Raw genomic sequence first — 19,476 nt, 5'->3', positions numbered from 1 at the left:
TTTGATTGAATGTTTAAAGATCCTTGTGAAGGCAAAATATCTGAGTGTCACAGGAGTTGGTAGGTGAATCATGATTTTTTAGTGTAGTAATGTATTATTATTATTAGGAATGAAAAGAATAAAGGCACCTTTCTTACAAATCTTTTGTAAGAAATGTGCTGGATCTCTTGTAAGGCAGTTGTCTTCTGTTAATTTTATTTACAAAGATAAGGACAGTAGATTCTAAAACTGTTGAGAGGGTGGAAGGATTTGAGGTAAGGGTCATGTGATAAAAACAGATCATTGTGTGCATGCATGCTTGTGTATCCCATTGCCAGATTGAGCAAAAATCCAAAAGGTGAGTGGAGCTGAAGAACACACAGTGCACATTTGTTTGCAACTATATAGGAAGGAATTTTCCCAGAAAAAATACCTATATATAGGTAATGTCTGGGAGATTTAAAAAAAAACAAACATAAAATGCAGTAGTGATTAAATTTTCTTAGTTCTCTATGTATTTTTAGCCACTTTTAGATTTTGTACCTTTGTCGTTGGCTGAAGGTAACACCAGGAGATTTGACAAAAATTGCTGGCTTGATGATTCATTTGAGAGGTATTCTGATTAGGAATGCAATATATATAGAGAAAACACTTATTTGTATTTGAGATCTAATTTTGTGGGTAAAGTTTTCATGGGAAATTTAATTATAGCAGAAAGATGTCTCTAGTATTAAAGGTTCAAAATATATCCAAAATTATTACACTCACATTGCAAAAAATATTACACTCACCAGCCACTCTCCATGCAATCTATTGAGCTGGTATTTAGCAGAATTAAGATCCTAGATCAGGGGTGGCCAACCTTTTATAGTTCATGCGTCAATGTTTTCATTTTTTAGTTAAGATGCGCCATACAAACTTATACCACTTTTCAGCCCTTTTAAAATATAGTAATATGGATATATTTAACAGTTATGCATAAAATGATTTATTATGTATATGGTAACATAGATACTTTTAGCAGTTTTAAATAAAAGGATTTCATATAAAGACAAGATAAACATTAATTATTTTATTGAGACTTTAAAATTGCTTTGCTTTTGCTAAGCTTGTAATGTTTGGAGTTAAATCAGCTACAGAAAGCATCAAACAGTTTTTCAAATTTGAATCAGTTATTCGCGACCATAATTTGTTCTTAATAATTTTCATTGATGAAAATGCTTGTTCGCATCTGTATGTAGTTCCAAAATGACAGATATAACTCTGAGCAAATTTTCTCAGTTCTAGAAAATGTTCACAGGTCAATGATTGCCAGAAATTAATTATATCAGAAGCATCTGGGAGTGGTGGAAGTTCATTAAATTTCATTTTCAATAAAGAATTGGTTTTGAGAAAATCGCTAAAACGACTGTTAAAGGACTCTGGCAATAATCTGAATTTCTCAGTATATTCTGTAAACTTTCCATTATCTACAACAGATTTACTATGTTCTTTTAAATGTGGAAATTGACTTAAATCCCCATTTTCTAACTGGGAGATGAATAGTTTTAATTTCATTTTGAATGCACTGATGTCATTTACTAAGCTAGGAAACAATTTGTTCTTGCCCTGCAGTTTCAAATTTAGATCATTGGGGTGACTGGTAACATCAACTAAAAATGCTAAATCAAATAGCCATTTCTCATCACACAACAGGGCTTTTTCTTCGTGCAGCTCATCCTTCTCTTCCAGAAAATTACGAACACTTTCTTTCAGCTTCCAAAAATCTACTTAGAACTTGTCCTTTAGAAAGCCAGCGCACTTCACAATGAAGGATGAGATCATCATATTCCATATCTAGCAGTTCACAATATTCTCTGAATTCTCTTCTTCACATGCTTCAAATTTAGAGTTTTTCCACACAGAGATTCTTTATGTATAATACAGTGATACGTTAGTAGAGAATGACCTAAAAACCTTTCAAGCAAAGTTAGTACCAGAAACTCTACCTACCGTTGACGGTGCTCCATCAGTGCAAACACTGATGAAATTACTAGAATCTAGTTGTTGATTTTCTAGACATGACTTTAATTTGTCAAATATGTCTGATCCTCTGGTTTTTCCATGAAGTGACTCAAGACCGATAAGTTCTTCAAAGATGTTAAAATTACCATCAATTCCTCTTATAAAAATGCTTAATTGGACTACATCACCTATGTCAGCGGATTCGTCCAAGGCTAAAGAAAAGAAAGAAAGAAAAAGCATGAACATGGTCTTTCAATTGCTCAGTAACATCATGGGAAAGTCTTCGATGCATCTTGTAATTGTTTGCATGGACAGAACAATTTGGTTTACTTTTCTTTCAACATTCTTATCACTAAGTCATTTTCCAAATTTTTGGAGACAGGACTTAACAACTTCCTCTCCATCAGAGAAAGGCTTTTGTTTTTTAACCAACACAAAGGCAATTTCATAAGATGCCTCCAGCATCGCCACACTTTCACAACTTCGTTTCACAAATATATTTTGTCTCTTTTTATTTCTTCATTTTTCTTAACCACATATCCTTTCCGCAACTCAGAACCAGGAACTAACTTCAGTTTTTCTTCTAATTCAGCTTGATGTTTTCTATAGTGTCTGTTAAGATCATGTCTTCTATTATCTGAGAGAATGCAATGCACAACGGTTTTCCCGAAGGACCTGCAGTAAATAAGAACTCATTTTCCCACAGTTCATTAAACTGGTGCTTGCTATCACCTTCTGCTTTTCTTCTGCTCATTTTCTTTTGCAAAGTAATGGGTAACTGACTGTAAAAAAATATTTCAAAAAGTAAAGCTTATTATTAAATAATTTAATTAAATTATTTTATCGTTGTAAATATTATGAACATTCAAAAACAGTTCTACAAGTTTAAGATAAGATTCCTGTTTTCATGAAGGCCTAATACAGTTCTATAAGTTTAAAAATCATATATATATATATTCTTTTCATAGAGAGTTTTGTCTCTCTCTCTCTCGGAATATATTATGTCCAATGAAATACAAGATCGCTTCCTGCCATAAAACAGTCGATCAGCTGGCAATCACACACACAACCCAAGCATCCTCATTACGAAAGCTTTGCTGATGATCAGTTAAATTTTAGGAATAAACCTACTATGCGTAAATAAAAAGGAAAGATATTGTATAAAAAAAAAAAATAAAAAAAAAACACATACAAACACACCGAATAATTGCAGGTTTCAGTAATCAGCAAATTAGAGGAGTGGGAAAGAACTAGACATACGTGTTCAAAATGAAAAAAATTATTTTAAAATTTACAGAACTATATTAAGCCTTCATGAAAACAGAAACCTTATCTTAAACTTAAAGAACTGTTAATAAAAACATATAAGTTCAAAAATACAGAATTGTTCATTCACATCGAATCAGAAGATCATCAAATGTTATGACACGAGAGTCAGCTGTAAACTGATTGAGTAACTTGTGACGCACATCAGCTTTTGCTGGTGCCTGTTGCTTCAAGATCAAACAAGTATAATAAGGGCACACTCTAGAATTCAGTGGTAGGTTAATTGTGTGTTTATATATATATATATATATATATATATATATAAATCGTATACAAAATTTTTTTAAATTTTTCTCTGGGGTTCAGTGCGTCACTTCTAATCATGCAGTGTGCCGCTTTTGGCGCATGCGCCATAGGTTGGCCACCCCTGTCCTAGATCAATTCATGGGACAAGGAGAGACATACACCCAGTACTGTCCATGGTCAACCACTAAGAATTTGCAAACTACCAAAATCACAGAGGATATAAGAAAATTCATTGCACCTTACAGTCAGTTGCATCATCATCATCATTATTATTATACAAACACTTCCTGGGGTCATTACACTCACCAGCCACTCTCCATGCAAAAATGCCATGTTGCACTCTCCTATGTACCACATGTTTATACAACTTCCAAGAACGATTGCTTGTCTATCCCCCTTCCCTCCTACAATCCTTTGAAAAATATCCTGGATATTGCCCCTCCTCCTGCACCTGTTTACCAGAGTCTGCAATTTGCATTTGCTGAACTGGTCTTCATAATCAGTATTGCACAATCCCAATACTGCCTTTGTTATCTGCTTCTGAATTTTTTCCAGAGCTTACTTCTCAACTAGAAATGCAGATGACTAAATCAGTGTGCAGTAGTTCACATGTGCTCTAATCAAAGCCTAATCTCTAATCTAATCTAATACAGTGGAATGACCACATCCTTATCTCTACTTGTATGTTCTTCTTAGCATATTAGTATTTCTTTGTGCTGTTTTTATCACTTTTGCAATATGTCCCTTGAACTCCAATTCTCTATCCACCAATATACCAAGATCACTTGCTTTCTCCACCTCCTGTAATACAATACCTTCAATATGATACACTGCTTTACATTTTTGATATCAAAAGTGCAAAACCCTACATTTACTGGTGTTAAATTTATATTCCAACTTGTCTACCCACATAGCTACTTTATTCAAATCGCTCTGAAGCACCAGTACATCTGGATCTAAAATGTCTTCCTACATTCCAATAGACCAGCGTTTCCCAAACTTTTCCTACGACGGAACACTTCACAAATCCTGAAATTTTCACGGAACACCTTGGTTATTTTGTAATGTATTAATTAATAATTAATTGTTGATTCAGCTGATTTTTTATTATCAATTAATAATGGATCGTTAATTATTAATTGATAACATCATTAAATTAATTTGCGCTGGTTTTCATTTGCATATCTCATTCTGATTACTAAAAATTTATAATATTATAAGTACAGGTAACCCTCGTATAACGCGGATGTTAGGTTCTATAGAAATGCCGCGTTATTTAAATCATGTTATGCGAGACTTGGATCACATACAAAAAAGTAGGGTCATGTTCCGAAATCGTTTTTTTTTTTTTAAATAAAAAAAAATATATATAAACAACAATGACATATCCAACAAAAATATATTTTTATTTAATTCAGGTAATTCATGTAAGTAAAGAAAACATATAAACTATGACACAAATACATAGTATAAAATTATAAAAATTACAAATTGCAATTAAGCTTTATTGCACGTAATGCATAAATGTTTTAGGCAAAATAAAAATAAGTGCATACAGTATTTTAATCTTTCATAGCACGAGGATTTGAGGATCAGTTAATAAACATTAATTTTGTCATGTAATCACCTGATGCATTACTACAAAGCAGTAGAGTAATTCTGTCTTTGGAAACTTTCAATCGAGGAGCTGATCTTTCATTTTTCGAAATATAGGTGCATTTTGGCATTTTTTTCCAGTATAACCCGGATTCAAATCAGCATTGAACACCTGGTCTGCATTATAAATGTTTATAAACTTTGAGAGTTTTTTGTTTAATAAGATTTCCATCCAAAGGAAATTTTCTTTTGAGTGCATCTTCTTTCCAAATCATTAGAGACTTCTTCATTTTTCTCTTAGAAAATTGTGTACACGAGCAACAAGCTTTGCACTTACCATTGACCCAGCAATAAACACTTTCTCGGATTTTATGTTCATTGTGTTTGATTGTTTGAATTGTTGATTCATTTAAATTCAAAGTCCTTATAGCAACTAGTTTTTCTCCATTTTTCAACCAATCCATAATTTTAATTTTTTTTTTTTCTTTGAGATGAATTTTTTTTTTAATATTCATTTTTTCCTTTTCAATGCAATTTTTGACCATTACTATAAAAATAATTTTTTTACATAAAAAAGCATTACATATTAATTATGTATGTAACTCACCAGAAAATAGAGTGCTCAACTTGAGATTAACATACTTATGATTTTTAATGCGCTTTCCTGGCAGAAAACGAAGACAATTTTCAACAATAAACACTTTATATGGTATACAATTGATGTATATGTGTGCTAAAGGGTGTTTCCCCTAATACAGTATAAATTCGCTACTTATAACCACCTGCGCGATACAGCCAGACACAAATTTAACGAAGATAAAATTTGATTTTTAAGTCACGCGGTGAAAAATATATGAAAAGATAAAGGGTTACTACAATTTCTAGACTGTATTTTTGTCAAAACCACGTTGTATAAGTACCGCGTTTGAACAAGGGTTACTACAATTTGTAGACAGCGTTATACAAGGGTTACCTCTACTTACGAGTGAATGCAGACTTTTTCTCCTGTGTGCTGGTAGTTTCCCCTCCTTTTGTACATCCTGGAGATCGCTTTGTAGGCTGGTGGTGGATGACTCACTATTTGTTGCATCACAAACACCTTCAATAAGAGATTTCTTAATACCAAAATTAAACAAAGTCCCTTGTCTCTTATTCATATTAAAATTTAAATCTGCAGGCCTATTACTTTTAAAAAATCATGGCACTACGGTTTCGAAACTTTCACCCTACAATACGAACTTGCGAAGTAAGTATTCAATATTACTAGATTTGAGAACCGGATACAGACTACCTTGATCTTCAATTTTAGTAAAAAAATTTTCTTTATACTTCCTTGCTGATTGGTCACTAACATTTGCAACAGAGATCTTATTTCTTTCAGTTTTGAGAATAGAGGATACACCACCCATTGTCGTAATCAGCTTGTGGGCAATTTTTATGATCAGTCATAAACAGCGGTATTCTCTTTTCCGATTGTTGAAAGATTTCGATGTGTGAAAATTAACGATAATTCATGAATATTTTTATGTTTAAAAATATGCTGCTTGGTCACTGACATTTGCTACACAGATGTCATTTCCTTCAGTTTTGAGAACAGAGGATACGGTGTCCATTGTTATAATCCGCTTGCAGGCAATTTTTATAACCGGTCATAAACAGTGGCGTTCCCTTTCCCAAATGTTGAAAGGTTTCGATGTATGAAAATTAACAATAATTCATGAATACTTCCACATTTAAAAATACACAGCTTGGTCAGTAACATTTGCTATACAGATGTTATTAGGCATTTTGGGTCTGAGCTTTTCGACATATTCACGAATATTATTCTCCTCAGAATATTTCCACTATAAAATATTTATTCATGAAAAATGCTTAGAAAACTAAAATTACAAATTCCAGGAGACTTCTTGCAGAAACTTATTCACCTTCTGCAGAACACAGTTTGGGAAACCCTGCAATAGACCTTCCTTCTGTCTTCCTTCTTTTAATCTTCGTTTTCCTCATATATAACACTTTCACATGAAGATATAGTATACCAGCACATATAAACCAGTTCCAAAAAAAAGGAAGACCTTTTACTATTTGTTATCTTGATATATTTATGACAGGGTATTAAGGTAGGCTACTCTGATAATATAGTGCCATTAATAGCATAGGACTGCTTTGCAGTGTATATATATCAGATGAAGAATTTCTTGTTGGTTATTTTGCTAACAGTATATTTTGTATTTCTTAAAAGGATGAAAATGTGGAAAAAGATACTCATGTGGATTCTGTACCTTCAAAAGATAAACAGAAGCAAAATTCTGCTGTCTCTTTAAAAGGAAAGCATAAGTATGTTTCTCTGTATAGTAAAGAAGGTCAAGCAAAAGACATTGTCTTTCTTCCAGGCAGGAACCCTTGTCAGTGTGAGGCCTCTAAGCACAATTTGATTAATAATTGTTTGAAATGTGGGCGGATTGTCTGTACACAGGAAGGATCAGGACCATGTTTTACCTGTGGGAATTTGGTTAGTCATGTTTATATTTTTGTGGTTTTTAATAGACAAGCAGTTTATTTATTGAACCATTCAGATAGTATTTGTTCATATTTAGCAAAGAAATAATAGAGGAATAAAAAGAAATCAAGATATTTTATTATTTTCATATCACTATCATTGAATTATTTTACATAAAATGTCGTTTAGACTGAATCTCTCATAAATTGAGACAATATAATATATTATTATTACAAGGGCACTTTGGAGTCTACATGGAGTCCTAAGACTCATCATGGGAGACCCAAATTATCAGCACAATATGTATCGTACCTTTTTGAAACCATTAATACACAAAGTACTCAAAACTGACTCTGGCAACCCATTCCATTCATTCACCACTCTCCAAGCAAAAAAATCTAGTCCACATAGCTTTACTAACCACACTCTTACCCAACTTCCAAGGATGACCTCTTATTCTACCTCCCCCCCCCCCCAGCCAAGTGATGAAGCATTTCCCCTGCATCAGTCCTATAAAATCCTTTAAGTAACTTAATATTTTTATATCCTCCCTCTCCTTTTTTGCCTATCAACCAACTTTTTGCACTCTACAAACTCAATCTATCCTCATAGGAAGCATTCCACTTATGTGATCAGACTTGAGTACAGTAATATTGTTGTCATATCAAGGCTTTATAAAGTGGGATGAAACTCCCTTATCTCTACTTGTTAGTGTGTTCTTCAATAACCAAGTAATCCTGTGAGCTACCCCTGCAACTTCAGCTCTCTGTCTACTACTACCCCCAGATCCTTGGCTTCATCAGTTTCCTGGAGTACAGTTCCCTCTATGTGGTACACAGCTTGTAATCTTTGTATTCCAAAATGCACAACTTTACACTTTTCCACATTAAATTGACATCTTTCATCTTTTTTTTTCCCCTCTTACTGTCAGCCTATTTAAATCATCCTGCAAGAGTTTGTTTAATTATTACCCTACCCAACTTTACATCATTAGCAAACAACTGAATATCTCCTTTCAGCTTATTAAACAAATTAAATTAAATAGCAATGGTCCCAGCACTGAACCTAACCTGGTTGGCTGAGTGGTTAGCGTGTCCGCTCTCCAGCCAAGAAGCTGCGGGTTCGAATCCCACCGTGGGCATGGATGTTTGTGATTGTCCTACAAACTTTGTGTGGAAAGGGAATCTGCGACCCTACCACTTATTCTAGCAGAAGACATCATTGCCAAAACCATGTGAAGTATGGTAGTGACCCTACGGACATCAAATGTGAATTTTTTAGCCTGGTTGGCCGAGTGGTTAGCATATCCGCTCTCCAGCCAAAGGGCTGTGGGTTCGAATCCTGCCACGAGCATGGATGTTTGTGATTGTCTGTGGAAATAGTAGTGGTAGTTGGCGGTAGATGGCGTTGGTGGGATTTGAGTGGTGAAGACAGACTTGTAGAGCAGATGCCCTCCTTTGATGAGCCTTTGGACTCCCTGGGGGTGTCTAATAATAATAATAACCTTTCGGCACACCACTAGTCACCTGTTTTTGCCTCGATACCACTTTTTGATATCTGTTCAGCAGCCACCCTCTTATTCACTTAACTAGTGTCATATTCATCCCCACTTGTTCTAATTTGCGTAACAGAGTTCCATGTTATATCCTGTCAAAGCCTTTACAAAATCCAGCAGTATCATCATGTATCTGTTCCCTTTATCCAACTCAGCTGTCATTCTATTATAAAAAGTTAGTAGATTACTAAGGCAATGCCCCACACCTTTGTGGTATGGGGCATTGTCATCTTGATAGTAACATGGATTCATTCCATAAAAACTCCACAGTACAGGCAGCACCTGATTATCCATAATATCAAAGTACTGAGCTGCCTTTGTGGAACCATGGACGATGACCAGTGGTCTCACTCCAAATCAGCTGAATGCACCACACACCATTATTCCTCTACCACCAAACTTTACTGTGGGTACAACACACTGTAGTAACAAGCATTCACCAGGCTGCCTCCACACCCACATTCTGCCATGAAACTGGAAACAGGTGAACCTTGATTTATCGCTCCAGTACCATTTTTTACTGGTCAATTGTCCAGTTCATATTCTCTTTGCACTAGGCCAGATGACCCACCTTGTTCATTGTTGTGATGTTTGGCTTTGGGCCGCTGCTCTTCCGTGGAAACCCAGTAAATAAATGGAGCTCTTTTGGTACAGTATTAGCGCTCTGGAGCTCATTATGGATAGTCTGTGCCAAATGTAGGTTTCTGGTTTTTGTGTGCCACCTGTTTTAACATCTTCCTGTCCCTGCCAGTCAATTTTGGTGGCCAACCTGGGTGTTTTCTACACTAGCAATGCCAGAACATCCCCATTTGTTGATCACATCATTAACTGTTGATTTTGGATGCTCCAATTGAGTGGCAATGAGACTTATAGACATGCCACCAGTGCGACAGCCCACGATGATACCTCTCTTGAAATCACTGAATTCACGTCATGTTGCCATACTGCCTGTATTCAACTGCTATGATGAAATACTGCTTCATACTATCTGTACACTGGTTTTTATGTTATTAACAAACCTGGTATGTTCCATAACTTCAAATAACAGGTGTGTCTGCAACTATTGGTGGATAGTGTATTTGGGTATTAGATTACTTTATCTTAAATGAAAAGACATCAAAGTTTTCTATAGATGTTAGTCCACAGAGGATATGAAATAAGTAGTGATCATTTCCTCATTAAAATAAAATAACCGAGTTGTTAGCATATCTGTTCTCCAGCCAAAAGGCTGCGGGTTCAAATCTCACCATGGGCATGGATGTATGTGATTGTCTGTGAAAATACTAGTGGTGGTAGTCAGCGGTAAATGATGAATGTAGAGCGGTTCATTCATTGTAGTTGGATTGAGTGGTGGAGACAGAGAGTTGTGGAGTAGGTGTCCTCCCTCAATGAGTCTTTGGACTCCCTGGAGGTGTCATGTAATAATAATAAAAAATAAAGTTAAGGTTATTATCTAAATGGTTACAAATAAGAACAGAAAGAAAATTTAAAACATTCATTTATAAAAACTAGATTATTAAATGACACAAATATACAAAGGCTATATGAACAAGGAATTAACTAATATTTAGATAAAATAAAACAAAATGAAGAAATAGAATGGCTTAATATAAAAACAATACTAAATATAGCAGCAAATAAAAGTTTAGGAAAGACCAAAAAATTCAAAAAAAAAAAAAAAAGAAACTGAAGATATGGGACAATTCAATCAAAGAAATAACCAAAACAAAAAAAGAAGCATAACATTAATGGTTAAGCAGTAAACAATTAGAAGATGAAATAGAGTATAAAAGAATAAGAGCCATAACTAAAAGAGAAGTCAGAAAAAGACATAGAGAATCATGAAACAAATTTGTTTCTCATTTAGAACATGACATACATAGAATAAGATCCAATGTATATAAGATACTGAAACATTTAAGTACAGATACTAGAGAAAGTATAAAAGTAAACACTGAATTGAAATTAGAGGAATTTCTAGATTGCTATACAGAATTGTGGACAAAGAAATATTTTTTTAAAAAAAGATGGGACAATTCAATCAAAGAAATAACCAAAACAAAAAAAGAAGCATAACATTAATGGTTAAGCAGTAAACAATTAGAAGATGAAATAGAGTATAAAAGAATAAGAGCCATAACTAAAAGAGAAGTCAGAAAAAGACATAGAGAATCATGAAACAAATTTGTTTCTCATTTAGAACATGACATACATAGAATAAGATCCAATGTATATAAGATACTGAAACATTTAAGTACAGATACTAGAGAAAGTATAAAAGTAAACACTAAATTGAAATTAGAGGAATTTCTAGATTGCTATACAGAATTGTGGACAAAGAAATATTTTTTTAAAAAAAGATACTGGCAAACATTCAATGAAAATGAAACAGAAATAACTAAAGAAGAATTAGAAATCAACTTGAAAGAAACAAGAAATGGAAAATCACCTGGAGAAGATAAGTTGGGTTCAGAATTATATAAATATGCAGGAATAAAGTTTAAAAAAAAAAAAAAAAGACTCATTTTTTTAAATAAAATCTATTCAACAAGTAACCCACCAATAGAATGGAAAAAATCAATAGTGATCCCTGTTTTTAAAAAAGGTAAGAGATGATTTTAAAAAATATAGAGGTATGAGTATTCTAAATTCCTGTTATAAAATTTATAGCAGAATTTTAAATAACAAACTAATAAAATATTCCAAATATTTTAGAAGTACAAAATGGATTTAGAAAAGGATGATCATGTATAGACCTGGGCTTTCGCCTAAATTGATAATAGAGAAAAGAAGCGAATACAATTTATAACCACATATTACATTTATTGACTGAAAAAGCATTTGATAAAGTTAAAAGCAGTATTTTATTTAATATATTAAAAGAAAGACTCATACCAAATAATATTCTAAAAGCTATCATAAGTAAATAATCAAATACAAATAACAATAAATTATGAACTATCATATCTGAGTGAGATAAATCAAGGATGTCCCTTTCTGCAAATCTTTTTAGTATTTATTTAAATGGAATAAAAATTCCCATTAAGGGATTAAACTTTCTCCTACTAAACTTAAGCACTCTCCTTTTTGCTGATGATCAAATAATAATTACAAATTCTAAAGATAGCTTACAGAAAGATATTTTAAATTTAAATGAAATATCCAAAGATTATGGAATGATAATATTAACAAAAAAAAAAAAAATCAAAAAGATGGCATTTAAAGGACAAGATCCAATAAGAACTAAAATAGTAATAGATAACAAATTTTAGAACAGGTGAATTCATTTAACTACCTAGGTAAATGAATACTAGATTAAATGTATATAATACATTAGCCCTACTAGTCCTATTGTTTGGAAGTGAAATCTGGACAATAAAACAAAAAGATAAACAAAGATTCAGTGTGTTGATATTGTTGATATTCTGTGTGATGATAAACAAAGATTAATAATAGTTCAAATGAAGTTCATGAGAAAAACTGCCAAATATTCTCTATTCAATCACAAAAGAAATAAAGGAATTATTAAAGAACTAAACCAGGAATGTAATAGAAAAAGCAAAGAAATATAAACATAAATAAGGGAGATTAAATGGTTTCACTTATTGAGTTTATTCGAAACAAAATCGTTGAATAAGTGAAACATGGTTAAGTGAATATACCCTAATGAGAATAGAAATGGAAGTGTACTGTGTTTTTTTTTGTGAGGATAGAAAGGACAAGAAGGGAGGGGGGGGTGCTGCTGATCATAGCAAGGTAATTTTATCCACATAAGGTAGAACATGAAAGAGGGAAATAATGGCACTAATGGGAATAGAAATGGAAGTGTACTGTGTTTTTTTTTGTGAGGATAGAAAGGACAAGAAGGGAGGGGGGGGGGTGCTGCTGATCATAGCAAGGAAATTATATCCACATAAGGTAGAACATGAAAGAGGGAAATAATGGCACTGGTTATGAGGTAGTGGAGATTGACAGGAAGAGATATTTAATTACATGTTGCTATAGGACAGAGAATGTGGATGGTGGTGAAGAAGAAATGTATAAACAACTTGAATTAGTGAACAAAGGAAGGGTAATTATTATGGGCAATTTTAATTATGGCAGTATAGATTGAAATAAAGAAATAGTGCTTGGGAAAAAGGAAAATGAATTTCTTGAGTTCTTCAGAGATAACTATTTAAGGCAGCATGTAAAGAAGGGCACGCGAGGATCGAGAGTTTTAGATCTGGTCATATCATCAGAGAATGTAATTGTGAGTGGAGTTTCACACTTTCCTCCAGTTGGTGAGAATGATTAAGAAGTGATCACCTGAGTTGTGGCTAGCCATATGTGGACTTTTATGAGGAAAGGATATATGTGGAATTATAAGGCTAGTGATTATGACAAGCTTAGGAAACAGCTTAGAACTATGACATGGAATGCAAAGTTGAGGTGTGAGGAAATAAATGCTGCTTAGGAACTGACAAAGAAATACATGACAACATCAATGTGTGAATGTATTCCAAAAGGCAAAAGACTGAATAAGATAGGTGGATGAATGAGGTAATTAAGCATGAAATCAGGAAGAAGAAAGCACTTTGGAGGCAGCACAAATTGAATAATGGTAATAATCAGTTAAATTAAGAGCATAAAGAACGAGCCAGGAGAGTTGATTCAGTTAGTAAGGACAGCAAAAGTTTAGTATGAGTAGAAATTAGCAAATCAGGCAACGAAAAACTCATAGAGAGTTTTTTAGATATATGGTAAGTAGAAGGATGAATGATTATGGTAAGATGATGTTAATGGATGAAAATGGTAGAATGGTGACTGCTGCAGAAGACATTGTTGAGGTATTCAGTGATCAATTTATAAGGGTGACCAAATTTATATTAAATTTGGTCACAGTAAATGGTTATGCTGGAGAGAATAAAAATTTCAACACTAGATGTTTTCCAGGTGGTAAAATGAGTAGAGTGATTGAGGCATTGGATATGAGGCGGGAATGAGCAGAAGAGTTAATTGGTACAAAGAGCATGTCAAAATGGATATACTTGGAAGGATAAAAGAGAATAGTGTAGGAAGGGTAGTCAGTGTGTTGCCTAGGTATGACTGTGGTGAAATGAGGCAGAGAGCAAGGATTATGAATGATATGCTGGCTGAAATGTGTGAGGAAATGGGAGTACAGCTTGTTAATGTGTGGAATGAGTTTGAGGGATGAAGTGAGCTGAATGTGAGCGATGGACTGCATTTGAGTGGTTATGGTGTGAGTTGCTTGGAGAGACTGCTGCTGGAAGGTAGAGAAGTGAATAGAGAGAATGAATCAGATCGAGAGGGGAGTGATGTGAAAGAGCAAGACAGGAGAGATTGAAGAAGTGGATATGAATGGGCAAGCGAGTGGTATGAGTATAGAAAATGAGAGAATGGGTGTGCAAGAGGAGCAGGGAAATGGGAAGGCTCAGGGTCGACAAGGGTACACAGCATGAGAAAGGTGGATGCTCCAAGAGGAGGTGAGAGCATGTGTAGGCAGGAAAGGAATGGGATGACCAAGGATCAAGAGGAAACAGTTGGAGTTGAAAAGGGTTCTAAAATGAAGAAGCAGAAAGGGAAATGGCCCCAGTCTAGCATGGAGAGATCACATCGAGTGAGTGGTATCAGTGGAACTAGCTGTAGATCCAGAAATGAGCTGTTGTGTTTGTATACCAATGCTAGAAGTATAAGAAACAAAGCAGATGAAATGGTTGCACTAATTGCGTCTGTTCACCCAAAGATTATCGGAATAAGTGAGACATGGTTGGAAAAGGATGATATCCTGACAGGAATAGAGATGGAAGGGTATGATGTGTTTCGTGAGAATAGAAGGGGTAAAAAGGGAGGGGGAGTGTTATTGATGATAGAGAAAGAGTTATGTCCATACAAAGTAGAGATGCAAGACGGAAATAGTGCCAGTGGTTTTGAGGCAGTATGGTGTGAGATAGAGGTGAATGGAATCAAATACTTGGTGGGATGTTGTTATTGACCAGGTAATGTGGATGGTGGTGATAGTGAAATGTATAGTCAAATTAGCCAAGCAAATAAGAAAAGGGTGATCATTATGGGTGATTTTAATTATGGCAATATAGACTGGAATGATGAGATAGCAACTGGAAGTAAAGAAAATGAGTTTCTTGAGTTTTTGAGGGATAACTACCTCAGACAGTATGTAACAGAGGGAACACAAGGATTAAGTGTCTTGGATTTGGTCATCTCATAAGAGGATGTAATTATAAATGAGGTGTCAAATCATCCACCAATTGGTGAGAGTGACCATGAGGTGATTACCTGGGTGGTTGCCAGCAGTGCATGGACCCCTGTGAGAAAAGGGTATATGTGGAACTACAAGGGGGATGATTATGAAGAGCTCAGGAGACAGCTTGTGGGTGTAGCATGGAATGAGTTAGCTGGAAAAGAGATCAATGCAGCTTGGGGAATTTTCAAAAACTATCTAGCAGATGCAATGTCTGAATGTATTCCAAGGGTGAGAAGGTTAAATAAGGTAGGTGTGAGATGGATGAATAAAGAGATTTAAGCATGCAATACAGAGAAAAAGGGCATTGTGGAGGCAGCATAAGAGAAGTGGAAATAACCAATTTCATGAGGTCTACAAAGACTAGGCAAGGAGGGCGACTTGGTTGGTGAGAGTAACTAAAGAGAGGTATGAACAGCAGTTAGCTAATGAAGCCAAAAAAAATCCTAGGGAGTTCTTTTGATATGTAGCCAGCAAAAGAAAGAATGATTATGGAAGGATGACATTGATTGGAGAAAATGGTATAAAGACAGCTGTAGCAGAATGTGTGGTGGAGATACTTAATGAGCAGTTCATAAAGATCTTTCAATTTTGTGAATGTGACTTCATGGAGAGATTGAGAGCGGTTGTTGATGGGGAGGAGAGACTGACTGTAAGTGAGCAAGAGGTGTTTGGGGAGTTGAGTAAACTAGATGTAAATAAGGCTGTGGGACTTCATAATATATCACTGCGTATTTTGAAGGAAAGTGCCAGAGAGTTGACACCTGCCTTGACATATTTTTTTAATACGAGTCTTGCACTTGGTCAAGTTCCTAAGGAGTGGAAGGAGGGCAAGATTGTGCCACTTCATAAATGAGGTGATCGAACTCGAGCATCAAACTATAGGCCTGTCTGTGTGTCAGGTGTTGTGGTTAAGTTGTTGGATAAGCTTGTGAGAACTAGGATCCAGAGTTGGGTAGACAATAATGGTATAATCTTTGATGGACAGCATGGATTTGCTAAAGGGAGGTCATGTTTTAGTAATCTACTTACTTATTACAATAAAGTGACTGCTTCCTTGGACAGAGGAGAAGGATACACAGTAATATACTTGGATTTTGCAAAAGCTTTTGATAGAGTACCTCATGATAAGTTAACAGTCAAACTAGAGCAGATGGGGTTGGATATTAGATTAGTGCATTGGATTGGAGACTGGCTATCTGATAGGTATCAACAAGTTGTGTATGGGGGTGTGATATCCAGGAAAAGGAAAGTCACTAGTGGAGTACCTCACAGGTCTGTTTTAGGGCCATTACTATTTAACTTGTATATTAATGATATTGGCGAAGATTTGGATGGAGATATTCAGTTGTTTGCAGATGATGCAAAGTTGGGACCAACCATAAAGAGTAGCGAAGATGTTGTGGCCTTGCAAGAAGACTTGAATAAATTGAGTGATTGGGCATAGAAATGGGGATGTGAGTTTCAATGTTGCAAAATGTAAGGTTTTAAAATTTGGAAAACAAAGATGAGATGCAGAATTTATACTTGGTGAGAATATATTGTTGGAGGTCTGGGGATGATAGTGGATAAGGATCTAAAATTTAGGGGACACATTGCCAAAATTGTGAAGACATCACAAAGGCCTCTGGGAATGATGCGGAGGACACTGACATGTAGAAGTCGGGAGATTCTTGTTCCGTTGTACAAGGATTCGATTAGGCCACACATGGACTGTTGTGCCCAGATTTGGTCACCGGGTTTTCAGAAGGATTAAGAGATTGAAAGTTTATTTTTCACTTGGTTAGAGTGTAATAAATTTAGTTTAATCCTTTATCCAAGTGTGAGCAAACAAAGTTTGCGCCTGAAAGTATCTTCAGGACTGGGGTAAGATGGTACAACACCAGGCCACTCCTTGCAAAGGTGGAGCAAGCTACCAACACTCCTATCTCACTGGCTCCCATAATGCAAAACACATCTCCTTGCGGATATGTCTAATGTTAAGCATTAAGGGAAGGACCACAACCCAGACTAGTTTCGATCTTTATTGAGGTCTCTTCAGTGGGAGCCAGGCCCAAGTGGAGATACCAGGCAGAAGCATTAGTAGGTCATCTCTACCTATAGGAGTTGCTAAATGGTGTGCCACCCTTTTTTAATAAATTACTCTGGATTTAGAGAAAGATGTTGAAAGTTTATTTTTCACTTGGTTAGAGTATTAAAGTAAATTTATTATACTCTAACCAAGTGAAAAATAAACTTTCAACATCTTTCTCTAAATCCAGAGTAATTTATTAAAAAAGGATGGCACACCATTTGGCAACTCCTATAGGTAGAGATGACCTGCTAATGCTTCTGCCTGGTATCTCCACTTGGGCCTGGCTCCCACTGAAGAGACCCCAATAATGGTCGAAACTAGTCTGGGTTGTGGCCCTTCCCTTAATGCATAACATTAGACATATCTGCAAGGAGATGTGTTTTGCATTATGGGAGATACTGAGATAGGAGTGTTGGTAGCTTGCTCCACCTTTGCAAGGAGTGCCTTGGTGTTGTACCACCTTACCCCAGTCCTGAAGATACTTTCAGGCGCAAACTTTGTTTGCTCACACTTGGATAAAGGATTAAACTAAATTTATTATAGGATTAAGAGATGTTAGAAAGGGTCTAAAGGCGACTGACTAAGGTAGTTTCTGACCTCTGGAATGTTGAATATGAGGGAAGATTGAGAAGATGTAATTTGCAGAGTCTGGTAGAGAGGAGAAAGAGGGGAGATATGATAGAGACCTACAAGTTGGTAAGGGGTTGTTATAAGATCAATGGTGGAGAAGTTCTACAGAGAATAGTGGGAGATCCAGGGAGAACCAGAGGTCATCCCTGGAAATTATAAATAGGGTGTGAGTAGGGGAGTGAGAAGCAGGTTTTTTTTTTGTGCAGATTTGTGAATAATTGGAATGCCTTGCCTGAGAGTGTGGTATCTGCAAGAAGTTTGCGTGTGTTTAAGGCCTGGTATGATGAGGTGTATGTGATTAAAGGACCTCCCAGATGAGTCTTTGACTCCATGAGGTCTTGGGGTAATAATAATAATAATTTCTTCCAGATCAAAATAGTCTTTGAATTAACTCTTTGGTAAGTTCTTTCCCTCTTTTTTCGTTGTATAGCCATGACTTTCATTTGATGTGATGTAGCTTTGAATGTGTGGAACCTTTATAAGAGCTTTTTTCACCTGAAGATAAGTCCATAGGAAAACAGACATAACAGACAGAAAACACATGCACTTACCTATTGAAGTAACAGATGTGATATACTGGTCTCATTGCCTTAGTTTCTTTTTTCATAAATCCGACTAATACCCAACTAATTCAAATTTGCACAGCAGCAGTAATCTGGATCATTAGCTTTTCGTTTTGAGGAAAACCATTAGAAAAACAAATTATGTTTGATATGTCAGACGAAAAAAGGTTTAATTGTTTTTATTCAGTAAAAACTCAAAAAATGCATCTAAATGTATTTGAAATATGTTATAATCAGCCAACATTGTTTCACAGGTCTGTACAGATGATGAACTTGAAATGATTTTGCGGGGATCAAGAAAAGGTGATAAACTATACCAGCTGCTCACTGCAGAAAATAATAATCTGTTAGTCTCAGAATCCCAGTCAAAAAATAACCAAATGCAAGCAGGATTTCAGAAAGCTATAGAACACAGAAATACACTATTGGAATATGACAGAACTTCGTGAGTAAAGTAAATTATTAATGTTATCAATAGTAATTTAATTATCTGTTTAATTTATAAAATTAAATAAAAAAATTAATTAAGATATTGTTAAAAATCATTTTAAAAGAAAAAAAAACAACAAAATTAAGGAATAGCCATCATTCTCTGGTTATTGCAAACTATAACTTTTCAGACTTTAGATTAAATTTTTGGATTTTTTTTCTGTGTGAAATCAAAATTTCTAGTAATTCAAATTAAGTTGATTATATGATGCCTTTGATTATGGACAGTCATATATCCCTTTCAAGAAGCAATAA

General features: G+C 35.0%; 1 protein-coding gene across 1 annotated transcript in view; it reads left to right on the top strand.

Annotated features, from left to right (window-relative positions):
* The window catches only part of LOC150097193 (activating signal cointegrator 1), a 127,007-nt gene that overhangs the window by 30,277 nt on the left and 77,254 nt on the right, over positions 1 to 19,476 (top strand). Inside the window, exons 4-5 of the mRNA XM_090407083.1 lie at positions 7,391 to 7,660; positions 18,987 to 19,177. Coding sequence (XP_090263209.1) covers positions 7,391 to 7,660; positions 18,987 to 19,177 — 461 coding nt within the window. The remainder of the gene's footprint in view (positions 1 to 7,390; positions 7,661 to 18,986; positions 19,178 to 19,476) is intronic.

This window comes from Typopeltis vanoorti, chromosome 17 (assembly GCF_054136105.1).
Source record: "Typopeltis vanoorti isolate ZY-2024b chromosome 17, IOZ_Tvanoo_1.0, whole genome shotgun sequence".
NCBI classification, from domain to species: Eukaryota; Metazoa; Arthropoda; class Arachnida; order Uropygi; family Thelyphonidae; genus Typopeltis; species Typopeltis vanoorti.
Note: the sequence above shows the minus strand (reverse complement) of the source record. Positions and strands in the feature narration are given on the sequence as shown.